Source organism: Heterodontus francisci, chromosome 15, assembly GCF_036365525.1.
Source record: "Heterodontus francisci isolate sHetFra1 chromosome 15, sHetFra1.hap1, whole genome shotgun sequence".
NCBI classification, from domain to species: Eukaryota; Metazoa; Chordata; class Chondrichthyes; order Heterodontiformes; family Heterodontidae; genus Heterodontus; species Heterodontus francisci.
Genome location: NC_090385.1, coordinates 21,570,102 through 21,590,588, shown reverse-complemented (window position 1 = coordinate 21,590,588; position 20,487 = coordinate 21,570,102). Strand labels below are relative to the sequence as shown.

The window sequence follows — 20,487 nt, the reverse complement described above, 5'->3', positions numbered from 1 at the left end:
ATTAATATATATGACAAACAACAGAGGGTCCAGCACCGATCCCTGCGGCACACCACTGGTCACTGACCTCCAATCTGAAAAACAACCCTCCACTACCACCCTCTGCCTCCTATCACCAAGCCAATTTTGTATCCAATTTGCTAGCTCACCCTGGATCCCATGTGTTCGAACCTTCTGCACCAGCCTACCATGCGGGACCTTGTCAAAGGCCTTGCTAAAGTCCATGTAGACAACATCCATCGCCCTGCCCTTGTCAATCCTCTTGGTCACCTCCATGAGACATGATTTCCCACGCACAAAGCCATGCTGACTATCCCTAATCAGACCATGCCTTTCCAAATGCATATAAATCCTGTCCCTCAGAATCCCTTCCAATAACTTTCCCACCACTGATGTAAGGCTCACCGGCCTGTAGTTCCCTGGCTTATCCCTGCTACCCTTCTTAAATAAAGGCACAACATTAGCTATCCTCCAGTCTTCCGGTACATCACCCATGGCTAACGATGATACAAAAATCTCTGCCAAGGCCCCAGCAATCTCCTCCCTTGCTTCCCATAGCATTCTAGGATACACCTGGTCAGGCCCTGGGGATTTATCCACCTTAATGCGCTTCAAAACCTCCAACACCACCTCCTTTGTAATGTTATGCTCCAGGATATCACTGTTCCCTCCCTTGAACTCACTAGCTTCCATGACCTTCTCCACAGTAAATACAGACGAGAAGTATTCATTTAAGATCTCGCCCATTTCCTGTGGCTCCACACATAGATTACCACACTGATCCTTAAGGGGACCTACTCCCTCCCTAGCTACCCTTTTACTCTCAACATACTTATAGAATCTTTTAGGATTTTCCTTTATCTTATCTGCCAGGGAAATCTCATGGCCCCTTTTCGCCCTCCTAATTTCCTTCTTAAGTGTAGTTCTACATCCCCTATACTCCTTGAGGGACTTGCTTGATCCCAGCTGCCTATACCTGACATATGCCTCCTTCTTTGTCCTGACCAGACCCTCAATATCCCTCGTCAACCAAGGTTCCCTAAACTTGCCAGCCTTGCCCTTCCATCTAACAGGAACATGCCGGCCCTGAACTCTTCCTATCTCACTTTTAAAAGCCTCCCACTTGCCAGACGCCCCTTTACCTGTAAACAGTCTCTCCCATTCAACTTTTGAGAGTTCCTGTCTGATGCCATCGAAATTAGCCTTCCCTCAATTTAGGACTTCAACCTGAGGACCTGTCCTATCCTTTTCCATAACTATCTTGAAGCTAATGGAGTTATGGTCACTGGTCCCAAAATGCTCCCCCACTGACATATCAACTACCTGCCCATCCTCATTTCCTAAGAGGAGGTCGAGTGTAGCCCCCTTCTCTAGTAGGGCCATCCACTTACTGCTTCAGAAAACTATCCTGGACACACTTAACAAATTCTTCCCCATCTGATCCCTTAGCACTAAGGCAGTCCCAGTCAATATTAGGGAAGTTAAAATCACCTATTATTACAACCCTATAATTCCTACACCTATCTGTGATTTCCCTACATATATGCTCCTCCACTTCCCTCTGACTATTGGGGGGCTTATAGTATAATCCCATCAAAGTGATCACCCCTTTCTTATTTCTAAGTTCTACCCATATGGCCTCACTGAACATTCCCCCCATGTTATCCTCTCTAAGTACTGCCATGATGTCCTCCCTAATCAATAGTGCAACTCCCCCTCCTCTCTTACCTCCACCTCTGTCACGCCGGAAGCATCGGTACCCCCGGAACATTGAGTGCCAGTCCTGCCCATCCCTCAACCACATTTCCGTGGTCTGATCTCCCATTATAACTTCTATGGAAGATCTGCAGAAACCCCAAAGAAACTGCCTATTTCACTGGTGTTTCTGCCAGTCCTCCACTGAAGATAAGGCAGGGGATCAGAGGAAATTCCAGGCAATGGCAGGTACATAATAAGGAGCAAATGACTGTAATGCAGGTGGAAAGCCACAAAACAAATACTCTTCAAAATTCCCAGATTGTTTACAAAGAATTCAGATGAACTCATTGGGGTAGAAGTTAACCTGTGTCCAGGCATGAGCTGTGTAGACAGTTCACACCTAAACTGAGGGACCCAAGGCTGGCCCAAAATTGAGCCTTGGGCCTCATTGAAATAATCTGGGCAAGTTGTTGCACCCCACAGGGCTTGGTTCCCTCAGGTCTTTGGCAGTGAATCAGTTGTCCGTATTACACTGCACTGTATTTCCTTTTGGAAAAGGAAATCGGGCATGGTTTAAAAATGGGTTGCCGATTTGCTGTTGCCTGTTTTGTGCTTTCGACACAGACCAAGTTCATCCCTGTAGATTTGAACCTTTAATAGTCTAGCCAAAACCCATTTTACTTGACTTACTTAGCACATCTTTTCTTTGCAGGTAATAAGGGTGCCGTTGGTGTTTCATTCCTATTTAATGGGACATCCCTGGGTTTTGTCAATTGCCACTTAACATCTGGTAGTGAAAAAGTCCTCAGGTACATGAATTCATTTATTTAAACAGCTAATCAAAGTCAGCTACTATATTTCACACTGATGAAATATAAGGTGGGATTTTAACTGAGATAATTGCACAACACCAGCCTGTAATTTTCTGTCCATTAAAATTAATGGATGGAAAAATCACCAGGCAGGGGTGTAATGTTTCCTGGTGTGTGGTGAGAACTGCTGAAGTGGAAAATCTCTCCTTTAATGACTGACCTCCAGCTGAATTAAATGTCTGTGCCAACAGAGTAGGTTGAATGCACATCATATTAAAGGGGAACATGTCTGAAGGCAAGATGTGCCTTTTTGGCAGAAAAGGAGTTGGTTCTCATTTCTCTAACTTCTCAGATAGAATAGCCATATGAGGTTCTATCTGTCCCCAGTGTTGCGAAGGATGGGTCTGGTCACATTGCCGTGGAACGCTCCATCCAGTTGGACTGTGCCGTATCACCTATCCTTCGTGGAAAAGTTTCTACGGAATAACACCTTTGGCCACCAATCCATCAGGCAGTGGTCTGCATGGAATGTCCTCAAGGCCCTACGGGAAAAGGAGACGGTGGATCTGGTCGGATGGTTCCCTGAGCAGACTGCCAAAGTCATTTGGCGGAACGCCTCATCACCAGAACTTTCAAGCAAGCACCAAGATATAGCTTGGCTGGTGGTAAGAAGAGCCCTCCCCGTCAGAGCCTTCCTGTGCGCCCGGAGTCTCGCACCCTCTGCACAATACCCTCGAGGTGGCTGTGGTGGGGAAGAGACGGTTGCCCACCTCTTTCTGGAATGTGTCTTTGCAAAGCAGGTGTGGAAAGAGATGCAGTGGTTTTTGTCGAGGTTCATCCCAAGCAGCTCTGTAACACAGGAGTCTGTGCTCTATGGGCTGTTCCCATGGACGCACACTGAGATAAACATCAACTGCTGCTGGAGGACTATCAATTCGGTGAAAGAAGCCTTTTGGTCTGCCTAAAACTTGCTGATCTTCCAGCACAAAGAGTTGTCCACGACTGAATGTTGCAGACTGGCACATTCCAAGGTCCAGGACTACATGCTGAGGGACGCACTAAAGCTTGGGGCAGCCACGGCAAAGGCGTAATGGGGAAAGACCACAGTGTAAGGTCCCCCCCACCAAGGTGAACTGAGGGGCTGGATCCATGAAAAACCCCTCAAACTGTAGCCAGAAAATATTTGTTTGCTGTAAAATGTACATGGCGTGTAAAATGAAATGGAAGGGTTGTGAGGCAACTCACTCCTGTATTGAAAGAAACTGATCTCCTTTGCACTCTTTGTATTGTTTGACTTTGTGCTTTTTGGAACTGTTTTGTAATGTATTTTTTACAGATTTTTATGAATAAAGTATATTTTGGATATAAAAAAAGAATAGCCATATAAACAGCACTCATTATCTGTACCATCAGTGCATGTCTTAGACACCAGTGTGGTGCAGACTATAAATGTAACCTTTTCTGTACATGATCACCACTCCTGTTCACAATTAAATTTATCCTAAATCAGATGTAGCCCAATGGACCTCCTTGCCTTCAAGCAATAAATTACCTTTTCTAAAACATTATACAGTGTTGGTTTTCAATACAGATAGGGTTGCAAGATGAGAAAATGGAGGTGATACCTGACTTTTTTTTCTGAACAGGGTAGACATGAACCATTGTTTAATTTTCCCTCTCTCCCCATGGGGAAGCACCTGATCGTTGCATCATGCTTTCTCTCTACTGATGTCCGTGACCAAACATTTACACAGTGGGAAGAAGGAATGTGTGATGCAGCCTGCAGCACCACTCTGGTCCAACTTTTCATGAGTCTAGGAGCGATAGTATTCAGTCAGCTTTATTGTCAGTGCAGCATCGTGCTTGTTAATCAGTGTGGGGGAGAAGTTCAACTGAATGCCACCCATTTGTCTGGCATAAAGTTGTCGTAAGACCTCCAATTTTGTAAAGCAATCTGGCATGTCCAAACTAGGTTGGAATTGCACATGAACCTGCATTGGCTTGGGCAACTTTTAGACCGGGCAGGTCAACTTGTTCCCAAACTGGGTATAAAATCAATACAGAAATGGCTCATGTGCTGGTGCGAGACCCAAGGCAATCATGCCATCAGTGATCTAAGGGCACCAAATTGGCAAGTCGGGTTAGGGAGAATGGGATATCATCTGGATCCTACACTGTGCCAGCTGATAAGTTGCATGGGGAGCAGGGAGGACGCCAGTGGGCTGGAGCTATTTTGCAGGCCCAGGAGGAATAATCCTGCTTCTCCCAGTTCGACAATAATAAAAACTGAAAATTTCTTGGGTCCTTTCTTTGAGTGGAGCAGTTGCTTTGCTGATTTCACACAGGTCGTAGGCTGCGAAATTCAACGTGTGCCTATGATTCCAAGACTTCATCCTGAGTAGCAATACCAGGTGGAACCTGTAACTTTAAACTGAGCTGCCTGCTGTTCCTTAGTTGTAAACTTCCACTGTTGGTTTTGTTTCAGGCGAAACCAGAACTATCTGGACATACTCCGTTTGTTATCACTGGGAGATAAACAGCTCAGTTCTTTTGACATTGCTCTACGCTTCACCCACATTTTCTGGTTTGGTGACCTTAACTATCGACTAGATATGGATATTCAGGTATGTTTCACTTTCTGTTTTATTGGAAACCTTGTTTCAGGAATATCAAATGTTGTAGGAACAGAAAAGACCAATTGTCGCCTTTTAGTTTCCTTATAATTTGACCATGCTGGCTTCTCACTGCATTCCTCAATTCACTCTTCCAAAAACATATTTACTTGCCTCTTGTGCCCATTTCTATTATTTCTTACAATGGCTTTCCCTGCCAAATTATTCAATGGACCCAAACTTGTACAAAGTCTGTGCTTTCAATTCAAGTCTGACAGAGTGGATAACCCTGCCCGCAACGCCCCCCTTCCCCCCCAACCCCCGCAGTAGCCTTAGGCTGTAATTCCTGCCCTATAACTGGGGAGAGGATTATTTATGTAGCCAGGATGGGTGCATTAGGACTGCTTGCTAGAAAATGTTAGAGCAGCATTATGTTTGGCAGAGAGGAGGCCCTGAAGAAACATCCCCTGTTCTTCTACTCTCAGTGGAAGAAGTCAGCCAGTAGTGCAAGATTTGATCAGGGGTAACAGACTACTCAAAAGAGTTGAAGAGTTATAAGTGGTTTAGTTTAAAGTGGTTTATTGAGAAGTGACAGTTCAAACACAACACATAATCAGAATAGATATAGTAGACATACATCCCACAACGGGTGAGAATGTTTCATGGATCAGACAGATGGAACTATTGCAATTTTGCTTTTATGTAGCAATACAATACCAAACAAGCGTAAGTTAAGTGGTCAAAAACTGTAGTTTCTTTATTTGTAGAGTAACACATTTACACGAGAGCTCTGTCTTACACATGTGACTAGATGTCTTGCACAACTCCAACTAACTGATCACACGCTTTGAATGACATCAAAAGATGAACTATGTGCATAATGGAATCAAACAACTTTGAAAAATATTTACACATGTATTGACTGTAATGTTCTTTAGTCAAGTGTCTCTGAACCATACAGGTGGTCTACTGACTCGACTCAATCTTGTCACAGTGTAGCTTGATGGAGAACTAGGTTTATCAGCTTTCTTTATTTTTATTTATTTATTTAGAGTTACAGCACTGAAACAGGCCCTTCGGCCCACCAATTCTGTGCTGACCAACAACCACCCATTTTATACTAATCCTACATTAACCCCATATTCCCTACCACCTACCTACACTAGGGGCAATTTATAATGGCCAATTTACCTATCAACCTGCAAGTCTTTGGCTGTGGGAGGAAACCAAAGCACCCGGCGGAAACCCACGCAGACACAGGGAGAACTTGCAAACTCCGCACAGGCAGTACCCAGGACTGAACCCGGATCGCTGGAGATGTGAGGCTGCGGTGCTAACCACTGCGCCACTGTGCTGCCCCACCACTTGACTTTGGTGTGTATTCTGACAGTCATCCTGTTGCTTGATTGTTCTGCTGGTCGTTTTCATTTGCGACATTCTGCAGGTCTGAGTGTGACCATGTTTTTGATGCAATAGGATTGCCAGGCACAGTGTTGTTACCTAGCTCGCTCTGCTGACTTCGGTTTATTCTTAGCACTGCTCTGTTGGGGATGGTTACTTCATAAGATCTTGGTTCATTGCAGACTTTGGACACTTCTGCAGGTAACCACATTTTTTCTTGTGGATGAATTACCCTGACTTCCTGCCCTATCTGTAATGGTGGTAGATCCACACCCATGTGCTTAATGTGTGTCATCCTCATCTTTTCTTGTTTTGCTAGTAGCCTAACTAGTACTGAGGAGGATTTCATGGGATGATGAATTGGAAGTGTTGTCTTAACCTGTCTTCCAAATATGATTTTGGCAGGGTGTTGCCTTCAGCTGTAAGGTGGCTATATGTAGATCCTGTTCAACTTCTTGATACTGCACAATCAAGGACTTGACCGTGTGTACCATTCTTTGCAAACCTTGGATGGACTCTATAGGGTTGCACTTGTCTGGCCGTGTTTCCTCAGCACACTGCTGACCCCATTGATTGTCACGATATGGAGCTCGCTACATGTCGGTAGGCCTGCAACTGCTGAACCATCTATGTCAACAATGTAGAAAACCTGTTGTGACCAAACAGAGGTTCCATACCTGCACTTCAACCTAAGAGTACCTGTGCAGATGATTGGTGTACCACTGTACGTGGTTTGTCTTGTCTTTGTCGGTTGTATCTTGGCTTTCCATCTCGCCAGATACAGGTTCTTAACTATTTGCAGCAGCAAAATGTTTGTACTTGCCCCTGTATCAACCTTGAACCTCAACGTATGTTGACCACTTTTATCTGGGCACGCAATGTTTGTGAACAGTTCCCTCTGTGTAACCACATCCATTTGATGTGTAAGAGTTACTGTGTAGAAGGCTTGCTCACCTTCAGTGCCCTGCATGTTATTCACATCATTGTCAGTCTGTGGACATGTCTACGTTTGATTTGGCTTTTGGTAGATGTATCCCTATTTCTTCCACCAGGCGTTGTCTGATTCCTATCAGGTCGCGGTCTGCTGTGACTCCCAGCCAATTTTCCATTATTGGCGCTCTTGCATAGCCTTGCCCAATGCCCTTTCTTGCCACACATCTTGCAGTTGTCCATGAAGGTGGGACAACTCCTTGGTTGGTGCATCGGGCGGCACCTGCCACATATCTTGTCTGGCTGAGGTGTCCTGGTTACCTCATCAATAGCTGTAGTACCAAATGCCCATAGGCAATGCCTACTTGCAGCAATTGCTTCAAACTTCCTGCCTTCTCTTGAGACTTTCAACATCGTACCCTTTTCCTTGTCTAGTAGCTCTTTCTGAAAAGCTTCTATCAGGATAGATGCAATCATCAACTCCATAATGTATTCTGATAATTCCACCTCTGAGAAGTCACAGAGTTTGTCTTTCTCGTGGCACCTGTTCATGAATTGATCAATGGTCGCCCTTGATTGCTGCCTGTATGTCATCAGCTCCAGGCAGTGAATTCTGAAATTAATCATGACCTTGAGCTGGTTCTCTAATGTAGACCATAGTCTCGCTGGGTCCTTCTGCTCTGTTTCATAAAGTCCCAAGGTGTTAATCTGGTGGACCCAATCATTACTGATTGCTATTTCTATCTTGGCTGCTTATTTTTCCAGCTGCGTGACAGCCAGATCCAAAATGCACAACTCATCCGTTGTTTAAAAAGTTGAAACTCATGAAGGAGGTCTTGGGCTCTCCAATTTATGGAAGGATATTTAGTGTTCATGATGCCTCTATTATTACTTAGTTTGTGAACTATTGTAAGATTCACAGGACTACAAGCAACGTCCAAGAAGACGTGGGTTTTATTATACTTAACTAGAACATACATATACAAATAGTTACTGCATGAGCACATCTACACGCATCTTACTCTGGTGGGCTCCACCCACAACTCTCTGGTCATGTGTGACACAACATCACTTCCACTAGTGACTTTCACTTACAGCTCTTAAAGTGGTCTGCTTTTAAGGTGTTCCCTTCTTAAGGTTATCCCACAACAGTGTCAAATTCCCAATATCAAAATTGCAGCTGGAGGTTTACCCTTTAAATTGCAGCATTTCTTTTTCTCTCGGGCCTTTCCCTGAAGGGAAAAAAACTTGCAGGTCTATGCGTCTGTAGCATCAAGCTTCAGCCATATACACAGCCTGTACCTTCAGCATGGGCTTTCTGCATGCGATCGGGAAGGCCCTGCCTATAAAGCACTAATGGCAGGAAAACACCCGGCATGTAATGGCGATGGCGATCCGCCGCCTCAACGAGAACCGACCTTGCTCGCTGTTTCCAAGCATGATTCCACCCAATTTCCACTGGTTTTTTTTCTGGCCACCAGAGATCTGAATAACCCCCTTTGTGCACTCTCTGTGTCTTGAGTACCCACTTTATGGAAGGCTGTTGAAATTGCGCGTGCCAAATCGCCACCGCCCCAACAATGAGTTGCACTGCCCTGTTTGTGTTTGACTACGACAGGAGAGGTCGCTGGTCTCAGTGTCCTGCCTGAGATTGCTGGTCCCCATGGGTACTGTCCCTTGGCCTCCCTGATCTTCCCTGCATGTCACAATCATCATGTTGCAAATAGTGTGCTGCTTCGGAGATCACACACTGCTGTGATGTCGTTGAGGGTGTGATTGTTCAGAGACTACACACTGCTACCATTTTGCGTTATTGCTTTTATGTAGCAATACAATACCGAACAATCTTAAGTTGAGTGGTCATAACTGTGCGTTCTTTATTTGTAGAGTAACACATTTACAAGAGAGCTCTGTCTTACATGTATGACTCGGTGTCTTGCTCAACTCCAACTAACTGATCACATGCTGAGTGACATCACTTCCTGTCATACTGTGTGGCGTACTTACATTATTAAAGCGATATCACAACAAGAATGCCTAGGCTCTACTGCCTGCTGTAACGATCTTTTGCATGCTGTTAGGCTGATCGGGGTGTCAAGTTAAAGCTAGGAACCCTAAAGAGTTTCCTCCCTTCGTCCGTGATTTTTTCTTTTAAACTGCCCATTTATATACTTCATTTTTAGGGCTTGGTGTGTGTCTCATGTCAATCACTCGTTCAATCACTTCTTTCCATTCAATTGTCCAATTACCAAGGGACAAAATTCAAGGTAGACGCCTCCTTTTCAGCCTCTTCTTGGCCCTGAGATCACCTCCTTGCTTATCTCTTGTGAGAACATCTCATCCATTTAAAGGGCACAAGGCTCCATCTTATCAAGCCCAGAATGTTTCCATGCTGGCCTGTGACTGAAGAAGCTATGTGACCTAGATAACCCCCTTCTGAGAACAATGGACAATAGACTGTGCTGTATCTTTGTTATCTTCCTTCAAGGGTTGCAGAGTTCCTTGAACTTGGGACAGAGAGAGAGAGAAACCTTATTGCTAGGGAACAGTCTCAGCATTTCTTCTGGAACTATTATTTCTAGACTTTCAACAATATTCTCAGAATTACTCTTTCTTATGGTTATATTATTAAAACTACTGTTTTCTTATAGCTGTAAAGGTTTGAGGCTTTTTTGCAGGCTTTGGCAGAAGTCACACTAGTTGCCAGCTGGTGTGAATTCTGCTGAGGCCCACAGTGGATGTAAAGAGTGGGATTCCTCCCCTTTTGCCAGCGGGTGGAAGGCAAACAGAAGATTCACCCATGATCTTTTTCCAGAAAATGGCAGTAGGTAAACTAGGGGCCAGATCCCTGGTGCAACTGGGCTCAGCCCCATTTTCTGTTGCCTGAGCTGGAGATCTGCCAGAATTGCTCTGGGCCCCATTGGGATGAATTTACATTTTTGGGTCGGGAGCCTAGAGTTGGAGTATTTCTGGTCTTGGCCCTGCACCTTGTTGGCACCTGAGGCTGACCAATTAGTAGCCAGATGGCATGTTTGCCGCCCAATTATGGGTGCTGGGTGGGCTCCCAAGGCTGGAAGATTAATAGGAGGCCCTCCAGTCCTAAAAGATCGGCAGTCCCACCACCAGAGGTAGGTGCTGCTGATGTAGGTAGGAGAAAGAGAGGGAACCTCAAATGGAAGCGCTCTCTGAAGAATCTTCAAAATATTAAAATTAGAAGTGGCCACAGCTGCTCGACATCACTGTGGAGGGGAAACCCCTTCACAGACCAGCCTGCAGCAATAGCTGTAGCTCTATGGTTATCGTGACTACAGGGTGGGCTTCATCTTAATGATGGATCGATGACCACCCACCCCCCCCCCCCCCCCCCACCCCTCCCAGGTCTGCCGCCGGGAGGCCGCCTCCCTTCATCAGCCGGGTTATAGCTTCAGTAGGGGGCCCGCATGTCGACTGGAAAATTCCTGTTGGCAATGGGACAGTGGCCTTAACAGGCCCTTTTAGTTGGCTTAAAATGGTCATCTGTCACTCTTGGGTGGGTAGCCATCACCCTGCTAAAGCAGGCTCTTCCAAAATGGCCAGGAGGCGGGAACATGCCACCAAATCAGCGCACCAGCTGGTAGCGGGACATTGATGGCCAGCCCACCTCCAATCCCATCTCCGCAGCTGAAAGAAAACTCAGCACATTGTGTCCATTACTGACTGTGAAAAATAGCTGGTGCATGGCTGGGTGAGAGGTGATGGACGATAAAATGATGGCAGTTGGTGGGGTGCAATTAGAGCATAAGTTTTTTTTTGGGGGGGGACAATCAGTCCAATGAAGAGAAACTTACAAATTGAATACTTTATCACTCAGGATATTTTGAGTCATATCAGCAAAAAGGAGTTTGAGCCATTATTGAGTGTTGACCAACTGAACCTGGAGCAAGAGAAAAGGAAGGTGTTCCTGAAATTCTGTAAGTAAATCTCTGATTCCAATGTATTAACTTGCCACGTGTTGTGTTAAAATATATAAGCTACCACCATGGTGTAAATGGCATTTGTGCTGTTTTTCTGGGCTTTCTGCAGATCTTCCGCCAAAGTTACAGTTAACATTTAGTAGAACCCCCAACACCAACACCGCCCCAAGACCAACTCTGGAAATTCTATCCTACATATCTTATTTTTGGGTGGTGGCTGCATGGTTGAATATTTTGTGGACCAGTAGTTGCATTTTAAGGACTAGTTTATAGTGGCAAAGGGTGGTTTGTACACTACATAGTCAAATTCAATTGTTCCAGGGAGAAACCTAGATGAAGAGCCAACACCACTAAAATTGAGGGGAAAAAAGTATGGTAAAACTCTGGTATATCAAGAGATTGTAGTTATGTGAAACTCATCATAGGTTCTAAAAGCATAGGAAGGAAAGACTGACAAAATTCAGGAGATGCACGGTTTTGAGATCCTCACAAAGAAGAAGTTAGAGCAGGACATTACATTTAGTTATTTTCAACACAGTGAGGATTCGGGGGAGAAGTAAGTTGTAGGGTTCTTTACGTGGAGCTTGGAAGGAATTTAAGGGATAATACAGAGGAGCATCTTAAGTATTAAGGCGAGAACAGTTACAACAACAGTCCAGAGATAATCAGCTAAGCGTTTTTTTATTGTATCCTGTCCAGACATGTAAGATAGGTATTATAGAAGAGAATCTCCAGAACTGGAAACAGTAGATAGGTGCAGAATAGATTTGGGCTTTAGAAAGAATGAAGCGTTTTGGAGGGAATAATGGAGACTTCCCATATTAATTTGTCTCACATCTTCAGTGGACACAGCAACTATACAAAGGGCACGTTTTACCAGTACAAATTTCATTCATCTTCATGTGTAATAGAAACGTAAAATTTTACAGCAGGGAAAGAAGCCATTCAGACTATCGTTCTGTGCTGGCTGAAAAAGAGCTATCCAGTCTAATTGTACTTTCAAGTTCTTGGTCCGTAGCCCTGTAGGTTATAGCACTTCAAGTACCTATCTAAATATATTTAAATGCGATGCAGGTATCTGCCTGTACCACCCTTTCAGGCTGTGAGTTCCAGACCCCCCACAACACTCTGGGTGAAAAAATTACTCCTAAACTCCCCTCTAACCCTTCTGTCAATTACTTTAAATCTATGCCCCCTGGTTATTGACCTCTCTGCTAAGGGAAAGAGGCCCTTCCTATCTACTCTATCAAGTCCCCTCATAATTTTATATACATCAATTAATCACCCCTCAGCCTCCTCTATTCCAAACAAGCCCGGCCTATCCAATCTTTCCTCATATTCTCCATTCCTGGCAATATACTTCTAAATCTCCTCTGCACCCTCTCTCATCTGATCACATCATTCCTGTGATGCAGTGACCATAACTGAAAGGAATGCTGTATGATATACATCTTTTATATGAATTTAGGACATATATTTATATATCATTGTATGAGTGGAAACATTCACATAATGTATATGGCATGTTATTTTACCATATATAGTATATCCGCCACTGCCTTGTGTACTTCGGTCAATGATTCTCTTGTATAGTGTAACAATGTTCCCTAATGCTATTGTTATGATCAGGTAAGAAAGGGGACTAGGGGTTCCTTCTCAGCCTTTTTCCTGGTTTGTCCATAACAGGGTTTAATTTTTAAAACACCGTGTTTTAGCTTCCCTCTCAGTGAGTCCTTGCTCACTGCTCTCCAATTGTAATGGCAAGGAAATCAACCAGACAGGTTTTCTTAGATTTAAACAAGAAAGGTGTAAATTTATTAACCTTAAAACTCTAATTCGGTTAAAACTACTAAAAATACACGACGCGGCCACGCCAGCATGCATATGCAATAAATACACACGCAGCTCGAGACAGAAACGGAGAAAGAATACAGGGGAAAAGTTTGAAGCAATAGCTGGAGTTAATTTACTGTCCTTTGAGTTCAATGTAGAGTCTTTGATTGCAGTTAAATCTTTCCATTTCGTTGGGGCCCAGTGCACGCTTTCAAACTAGTTTCGATGGAGGAGTCTTTTCTATTGAGGTTTATGTGGCTTCAGTGGATCTGGAAATTCGTGTGTGTGTGAGACAGAGAGTCAGAGAGAGACCTTCCTTCTCTTTTGTCTTCAAATTGCTGTCTGACTCAAACTGTTCTGTGAACACAATTCAAAACCAAATCTGGGCCAGCAGGTTCATCCTGTGAACAGCTTTTTTTAAAAACAAACTCTCCTGCGTTTATGTGGATTCTTCATCTTAGCAGACATCCTCAGTGGGGGGAATGGAATGCTGGCTTTTTACACATTCAGTGTTTGGTGATCAAAATCCATTTGGGTTAATTGGATTGGGGAGCAGTTCCATTGTCTTCTCCAGGCAACTGTCTCTTAGAATGCAAATATTTTCAGCCACTGTTGTGATCTCTTTAAACAAGTCATTTTTTCAGTCCAGCAATAGTTTAAAATTAATGTTTCATATGACTAAATTAAAAGCCTCATTCGTGGCAGGTGGGGTCTTCATGACACTATTAAACTAGACATCATAAGTACATAATGAAACAAAACAAAAATACTGAAGATGCTGGAAATCTGCAATAAAAACAGAAAAGACTGAAAATACTCAACAGGTCAGGCAGCATATGTGGAGAGAAGAAGGGAGGGTTAATGTTCCAGGTCTATGGTCCATCCTCAGAATTATGGTAGGCTGAAGGTTTCAGGCCTGTGATAAAGGATCATAGACCTGGAACATTAACCCTCCCATAGTTAAATACTGGACAAAGGCACTGCACTTGTGACATTGTGTTCTCAATCTTCTTTTCCACATCTGACAGTTGAGGAAGAAATTACTTTCCCACCTACCTATCGATATGAACGCAACACCAGAGACATTTACTCATGGCAGAAGCATAAAACCACTGGGGTAAGTAACATCAGGCTGCTTATTTTCCTAATTTTTATTCCCTGCACAAACACATCATTCACACAGTAAGTCAAAAAGTGTGAGAAAAAGACCTATGGAGCATAGGGGCAACACGAGGACAGCTCCATGAATTAGACTTTCATATAGCTTAAGGGATAAAACAAATGAGTTTGAAGAACAAATTCAACTTCCAAGGCATGATGCAGTAGGCATTACAGATACCTGGGCTGGAATTTTACTTTGGGCAAGAGGCCCTGCCCACCAGCAAAAGGTCAGGGGGCAAGCCCATCGCCGCTGGGCCTGGAGAGCCATGCCGAGATATTACACTCCCCAGGCCCTTAATTGGCCTTGGGCGGGACTTCCACCTCCTTGTGGCAGTAAATCCCGCCTAATGGAGCTGCCGGCCAATCAAGTGGGTGGCAGCTGTTAGTCCCAGCAATGCCACCAGGAATGATGACTACTGCTGGAACTGCACCCAGCCAATGAAAGCAAGAGGGACGATGGCCTTAGAAAGATGGTCGGTTTCTGGGGCCTCGCCGAGCACAATCGGCCGGGCCCTGGCGAGGCGTGGGGTTGTTTGGGGGGGGGGGGGGGGGGTGTGGTTGGGGTGTGTTCTGCAATGGGCACAGTTGGGACGTGGGGGAGGCCCTTTGTGAGGCACAGGGTGTCTAATCAGGAGGCCCCCCCCAACCCCCCGGCCTACAAGAAGGCCACCACGTTTTACCTGGCAGCGTTCTGGGCACCAGAGCCACCCGCTGGTAAAATACCAGCGGCAGTGGGAGGAGGCCCTAAAGTGGCGGTTAATTGGCCAATTGAGAGTCCTGATTGACCTGGGGTGGGCAGGCTGTTTCTCGCCACCGCAGCCCCGTGTAAAATTGCAGCGGGGGAGGAAGGCACAGGAACGGCATCCCCTGCCTCCTGCTCAATTTTATGGCCCCTCCCCCCCACCCTGCCACCAACCTGCTGCCGTGGGGGTGGGGGGGGGGGGGGTGGGGCGGGGGTTGGGCAATAAAATTCCGTTCCTGGTTAGTATCTGAGCATGTTTGGGATCTAAATATTACAGACTATCAAATCTTTAGAAAAGGAAGGGAAATTGGGCAAGAAATAGAGGGAAAGTAGCAATATTGATAAAAGACAGAATGACAGCAGTAAAAAGAAGGGATTCCAATCAGGGTGATCAGGCAGTGGAACCACTATTGGATAGAGTTAAGGAACAGCAAAGGATGCAAGACTTGGGTGAGAGTTGTCTACAGACCTCTTGATAGGAATGATGTAGTGGGGGCAAGTATAAATCTGGCGATCTGCTAAGCATATAACAAAAACAACATGATTCTAATGGGAGATTTTAACTTTCACAGTGAGGGGAGAAGCAGAACAGCTCAACTTGTAAGAACAATGAATTTCTAGAATATATTTGAGACTATTCTAGAACAATATGGAAGCTATTTTAACCTAACTGTTAAAACTGCCCCACCCCAACCCCCCATCCACACCCCCCCACAACCCAAACCTGTCAGGAAACCGACGGGATCAAGCGTAACACTGATTGGACTCCCTATCTGATTTTACTTTCTATCAAAATCATGTTGTTTTAGAACTGACGAGAACAGGCTATATTAGATTTATTAATTAGTAACATACCAGAATTATAGAACAATCTGTCAGTAAGTGAACATCTTGCGAATAGTGCCCATCATATGATTGAATTGACATTAGTTTGAGAGGGAGGATGGCGAGTCTCAAAGTAAGGCTTTAAATTTAAACAAGGCAACCTTTGGAGGAATTCGAAATGAATTGACCACAGTAAACTGGGCGAGGTTGTTAATGGGTAAACCTACAGACACATGGTACAAAACCAGTATATACCTCTAAAAGGCAAAGACTTTACCATTTGGTTAAGCAAACACGGTCGATAAATGAGGTAAGAAAGCATATTAAGGTAAAAGAAAAGGCTTAAACAAATGCAAGACTGACAGAAATCCAGCAAATTGTGAAGGCTGTAAAAAGCAACAAAGCTATACAAGAAATGTAATAATGGGTGAATAAAGTGTTGTAAAGCTTTCAGCAAAGGTGTTTATGAAATATGTTAAGAGAAAGAGAGTGGTAAAAGGGACTATGGGCCTATTAAAGGCTGATGTAGGCAAGACCATAATGGAGCAGACTTGTTAACATGAGTAATTTGGTTTTGCTTTCACTGTGGCAGAAGAGGGCAAACAGTTTGTACTGGAAGGGAACCTAAAGATAAGCCAAAGGGAGGAACTATATAGATTTAATATGAGTAAGACAAAAAGGTAATGGAGAAAATAATAGGACTTTAAAATACAAAGAAGGCATAGAGGTCCTATGGTCAGATTTTCAGGTGCTAGGGAGGAAGTTTAAAAAGTAGGAGCTCAAAGGTAGTAATCCGTGGATTACTCCCAGTGCCAAGCATTAGCGAGAGTAGAAATAGGAAGATGAGGAGAATAGATTGGGTGGCTTGAGGCATGGCGCAGGAGGGAGGGCTTCAGATTCTTGGGATAGTGAGGCCAGTTCTGGGTCAGGAGGGCACCTATTCAAAAGGTACGGGTTGCACATCCACAAGACTGGGACCAATGTGCTCGGGGGAGGTTCACTATTGTGGTTGGGGAGGGGCACCAGCATGCAGAAGTAATAAAGAAGAATAAGGTGCATAAGAGAGTGAGAGTGTTGGATAGTACTAAAGAGGGAAGTAGTACCATATTAGATAGGAACAGATTAAGAAGGACTACAAGGAATACAAAGACAGGTTTACAATGCATGTAAGTAAAAGCACAAAGTGTGGTGAATAAGGTTGGTGAGCTGCAAGCATAATTAGCTGTGTGGGAATATGATGTAATGGCAATAATGGAAATGAGGCATAAAAATGGTGAGGACTGCACATTTAATATTCAAGGATACAAAGTGTTCAGAAAAGATAGGGAAGGAAAAAAAGGGAGGTGAGGGTGGCAGTACTCATTAGGCAAGACATTGCAGTGTTGGAAAGGGTGGATATCTTTGAGAGGGCAAAGAGAGAATGTATATAGTCAGAGATGAGAAGCAAAAAGGGGATATTGTATAGGCCTCCAAATGGTATGAGAAAGAGAGAAGCAAATCTGCTGGGAAATCACAGAGATGTGCAAGAACTGTAGAATGGTGATAATGGGGGATTTTAATTACCCAGATATCAATTTGGATAATGTTAGAGCAAAGGGTGAGGAGAAGGAAACTCTGAACTGCATTCAAGAGAACTTCCTTCACCAGTATGTTCTTGGACCATCTAGGAAGGAGGCATTGCTGAATCTGGTGCTGGGGAATGAGGTGGGGTAAGTATCTGTGGGGGAATGATCATTATATCATAAAGTTTAGATGAGCAATGGAGAAGAGCAAGGAACAATCTAAAGTGGAACTTCTGAATTAGAAGAGGGCTACCTTCAATGGGATGGGAGGGGATCTCGCCAGGATAGGGTTCAGGAAAGGTGTGTAGGTTTAAGGGAAGATGTGTAGAGTTTAGGGAAGTTGTGTAGGTTTAGGGAAGGTGCATACATTACACCGAAGATGTGTAGGGTCGAGGGAAGGTATTTAGGGTCGACGGAAGGGTGAAGCAACAACAACATATATATAGTGAAGTGATTTCTGGCTTTAACCCCTTATAGGGACTAAACCAAATCAGGAGTACTTCCCTATGAATCTCTTTCAATTAAGTTCAAACCAGACAGATTCTCACTGACACTTGTTTGGGTCCAAACAATTAAACAACTCTCCCTCAAAGAGAGAAATCCACAGAGAATATTACCATCCTTTGGATAGCCTATTTTTAATAAGTTATAGCTAAGTCATAAATATCCCAGATATTATAAGGGTCTGGGAAACTCTCTTCAATATGTATCTCCCCACTTAAGGAGATACAGAGAGGGGGTTCTTGTAGTTGTTTACAGAATGCTATGAGACGATTTATTAACTTTTATGAATATATTAAAGAATTGAACATGCAATACACTTAAGTGGCTAAGTATACTAAACATAAAAGATTACTAACAGATGTAAAACATTGGGCTGAATTCTATCAACGCACTGCGCAATGTTACACACGGGAGCTCATTTAAATGGAGGGGGTGGAGCGGCTGCCCCCAATGATGTAGAGGGGGTGGCCATCGCATCCCTGGCAATGACCATTTTTAAAGGGCATCAAGCCCTTCAGTGACATTTAAATTTTTAAATGTCCCGGTCTCCGGGAAGTAAAAATTAAATTTTAATTCAACTTTAAATCCCATCTCCCACCCCCCAAATCTGTAATCTATATATAAATTGCCCTCTCCCCCTAGAAAAATCTTTTATTGATATCCCGAACTTTCCCCCCTGAAATTTATTCCCTTTTGACCTTCAGCCCCTTCACACCATCCCTTTTTTCCGCCTCCCCACCAGTGTCCCGCCTCGGAACTCCAACGGAGTTTCGAAGGCGTGCGAGACGCATCCGGTTAGCCGTCGAGACGGCCGCCATCGGCAGGTAAGTTCATTTGAATGTTATTTATCCTCATTTTAATATTTTAATGAAGGCCCCGCCGCATGGTGGTGGGGGGGGGGTGGGGTGGTATTGTTGGGTGACCACACTGAGGCCTCGCCACCACTGCTAATATCCGGCGGAGCCTTCTCAGCATCGTGGGTTGAGGCAGGCCACTCCTGCTAGCATTTTATGACCCTCCCCACCACGGCGCATGGCGTCGAGGGGCTGATAAAATTCAGCCCATTATCTTATTTCAAAAATAGAATCCTAAAGTTTAGCCTTGACAATGTTACAGCAAAATGTCTTAGAATATCCATCAAATTCAAAGTAAACTGTTACCTTAAATTCCCCGAGTAGGCCTCCTGCTTAACAAGATAAAACACTCTCGTTTAAGAGTAGAGTTCTCTTGTAACACAGTCAGCCGCCTTTACCATTGGTTGAGAAGTATTGTTGAGGAATTCAATACTTACGATTTTTCAATTCAAAACTCTCACGTTTATACTGTTTCTAATCGATTAACTCACCCTTTGTAAATGTGGTTTACGTTTCTGTAAATGTTCCTCCCTCTTTCTTTATCCATAAATGGATAATATATATATAACATCCCAATTAATTTAATTGCTGAGAATTCCCAATTAGTTGTGAGCTTTTATCTGGTCACAATGTCTGTAGTGTTTTATAGTAACACTATTACTATTATGGGTGGTGCAGTGGTTAGCACCGCAGCCTCACAGCTCCAGGGACCCGGGTTCAATTCTGGGTACTGCCTGTGCGGAGTTTGCAAGTTCTCCCTGTGACCGCGTGGGTTTTCGTCGGGTGCTCCGGTTTCCTCCCATAGCCAAAGACTTGCAGGTGATAGGTAAATTGGCCGTTGTAAATTGGTAGGTGGTAGGAATATGGGATTACTGTCGGGTTAGTATAAATGGGTGGTTGTTGGTCGGCACAGACTTGGTGGGCCGAAGGGCCTGTTTCAGTGCTGTATCTCTAAAAATAAATAAATTACCATAAATGTGTTCTTTTCTAAAAAGCTTTTTTCAACAAACTTTGTGCAGTATCTATTTTTTTCTTTTTAACTTAAATTGGGGTTGCATGGCATGTTTTTCTTACATAATGTGCTATTTTTGTGATTGGTCATTCGTAATGATTCCTTGGTGTTACTTTGTACTATCTCCTTAAGATAGTCAGGCTATGTTATTATTCTCAATTAATTATGACCATAGCTTGACTATAGCTATCAGTGTGTACCAGGTACAGTATATCTCAGTGTGCCTTATTTTAATTTGTTTATAGATTCCAATATAGTAGACATTGAGATGGGCTTTTTAACTAAAAGATAATTTTGTTACATCTTCCAATGTAGTATAGATGTTGGGATGGGTCTTTTTAATTAAAAGAGAATCAGCAATTTTTAACTCTGCTTTGAAAGGGGAATTCCAGTGAATTTTGACATTTTGAAAACTGACCATTTATTCAATCTTTAATTGCATTAAATGAATCTTTGTTTCTTCAGTTTACTCAATCTTTAATTCTATTAAATGAATCTTTATTACTAAAGTGTAATGTATTAATTATTTAGACTCAAATTAAGTGTAGTTATTAATTATCTATATTCTTTCCTAATTATCCCTATTAT

The 20,487-nt window shown here is 43.7% G+C and overlaps 1 protein-coding gene across 1 annotated transcript in view; it reads left to right on the top strand.

The window, feature by feature from the left end:
- Positions 1 to 20,487, top strand: part of LOC137377530 (phosphatidylinositol 3,4,5-trisphosphate 5-phosphatase 2-like) — a 178,513-nt gene that overhangs the window by 119,573 nt on the left and 38,453 nt on the right. Inside the window, exons 15-18 of the mRNA XM_068047218.1 lie at positions 2,411 to 2,507; positions 4,996 to 5,134; positions 11,304 to 11,403; positions 14,268 to 14,356. Coding sequence (XP_067903319.1) covers positions 2,411 to 2,507; positions 4,996 to 5,134; positions 11,304 to 11,403; positions 14,268 to 14,356 — 425 coding nt within the window. The remainder of the gene's footprint in view (positions 1 to 2,410; positions 2,508 to 4,995; positions 5,135 to 11,303; positions 11,404 to 14,267; positions 14,357 to 20,487) is intronic.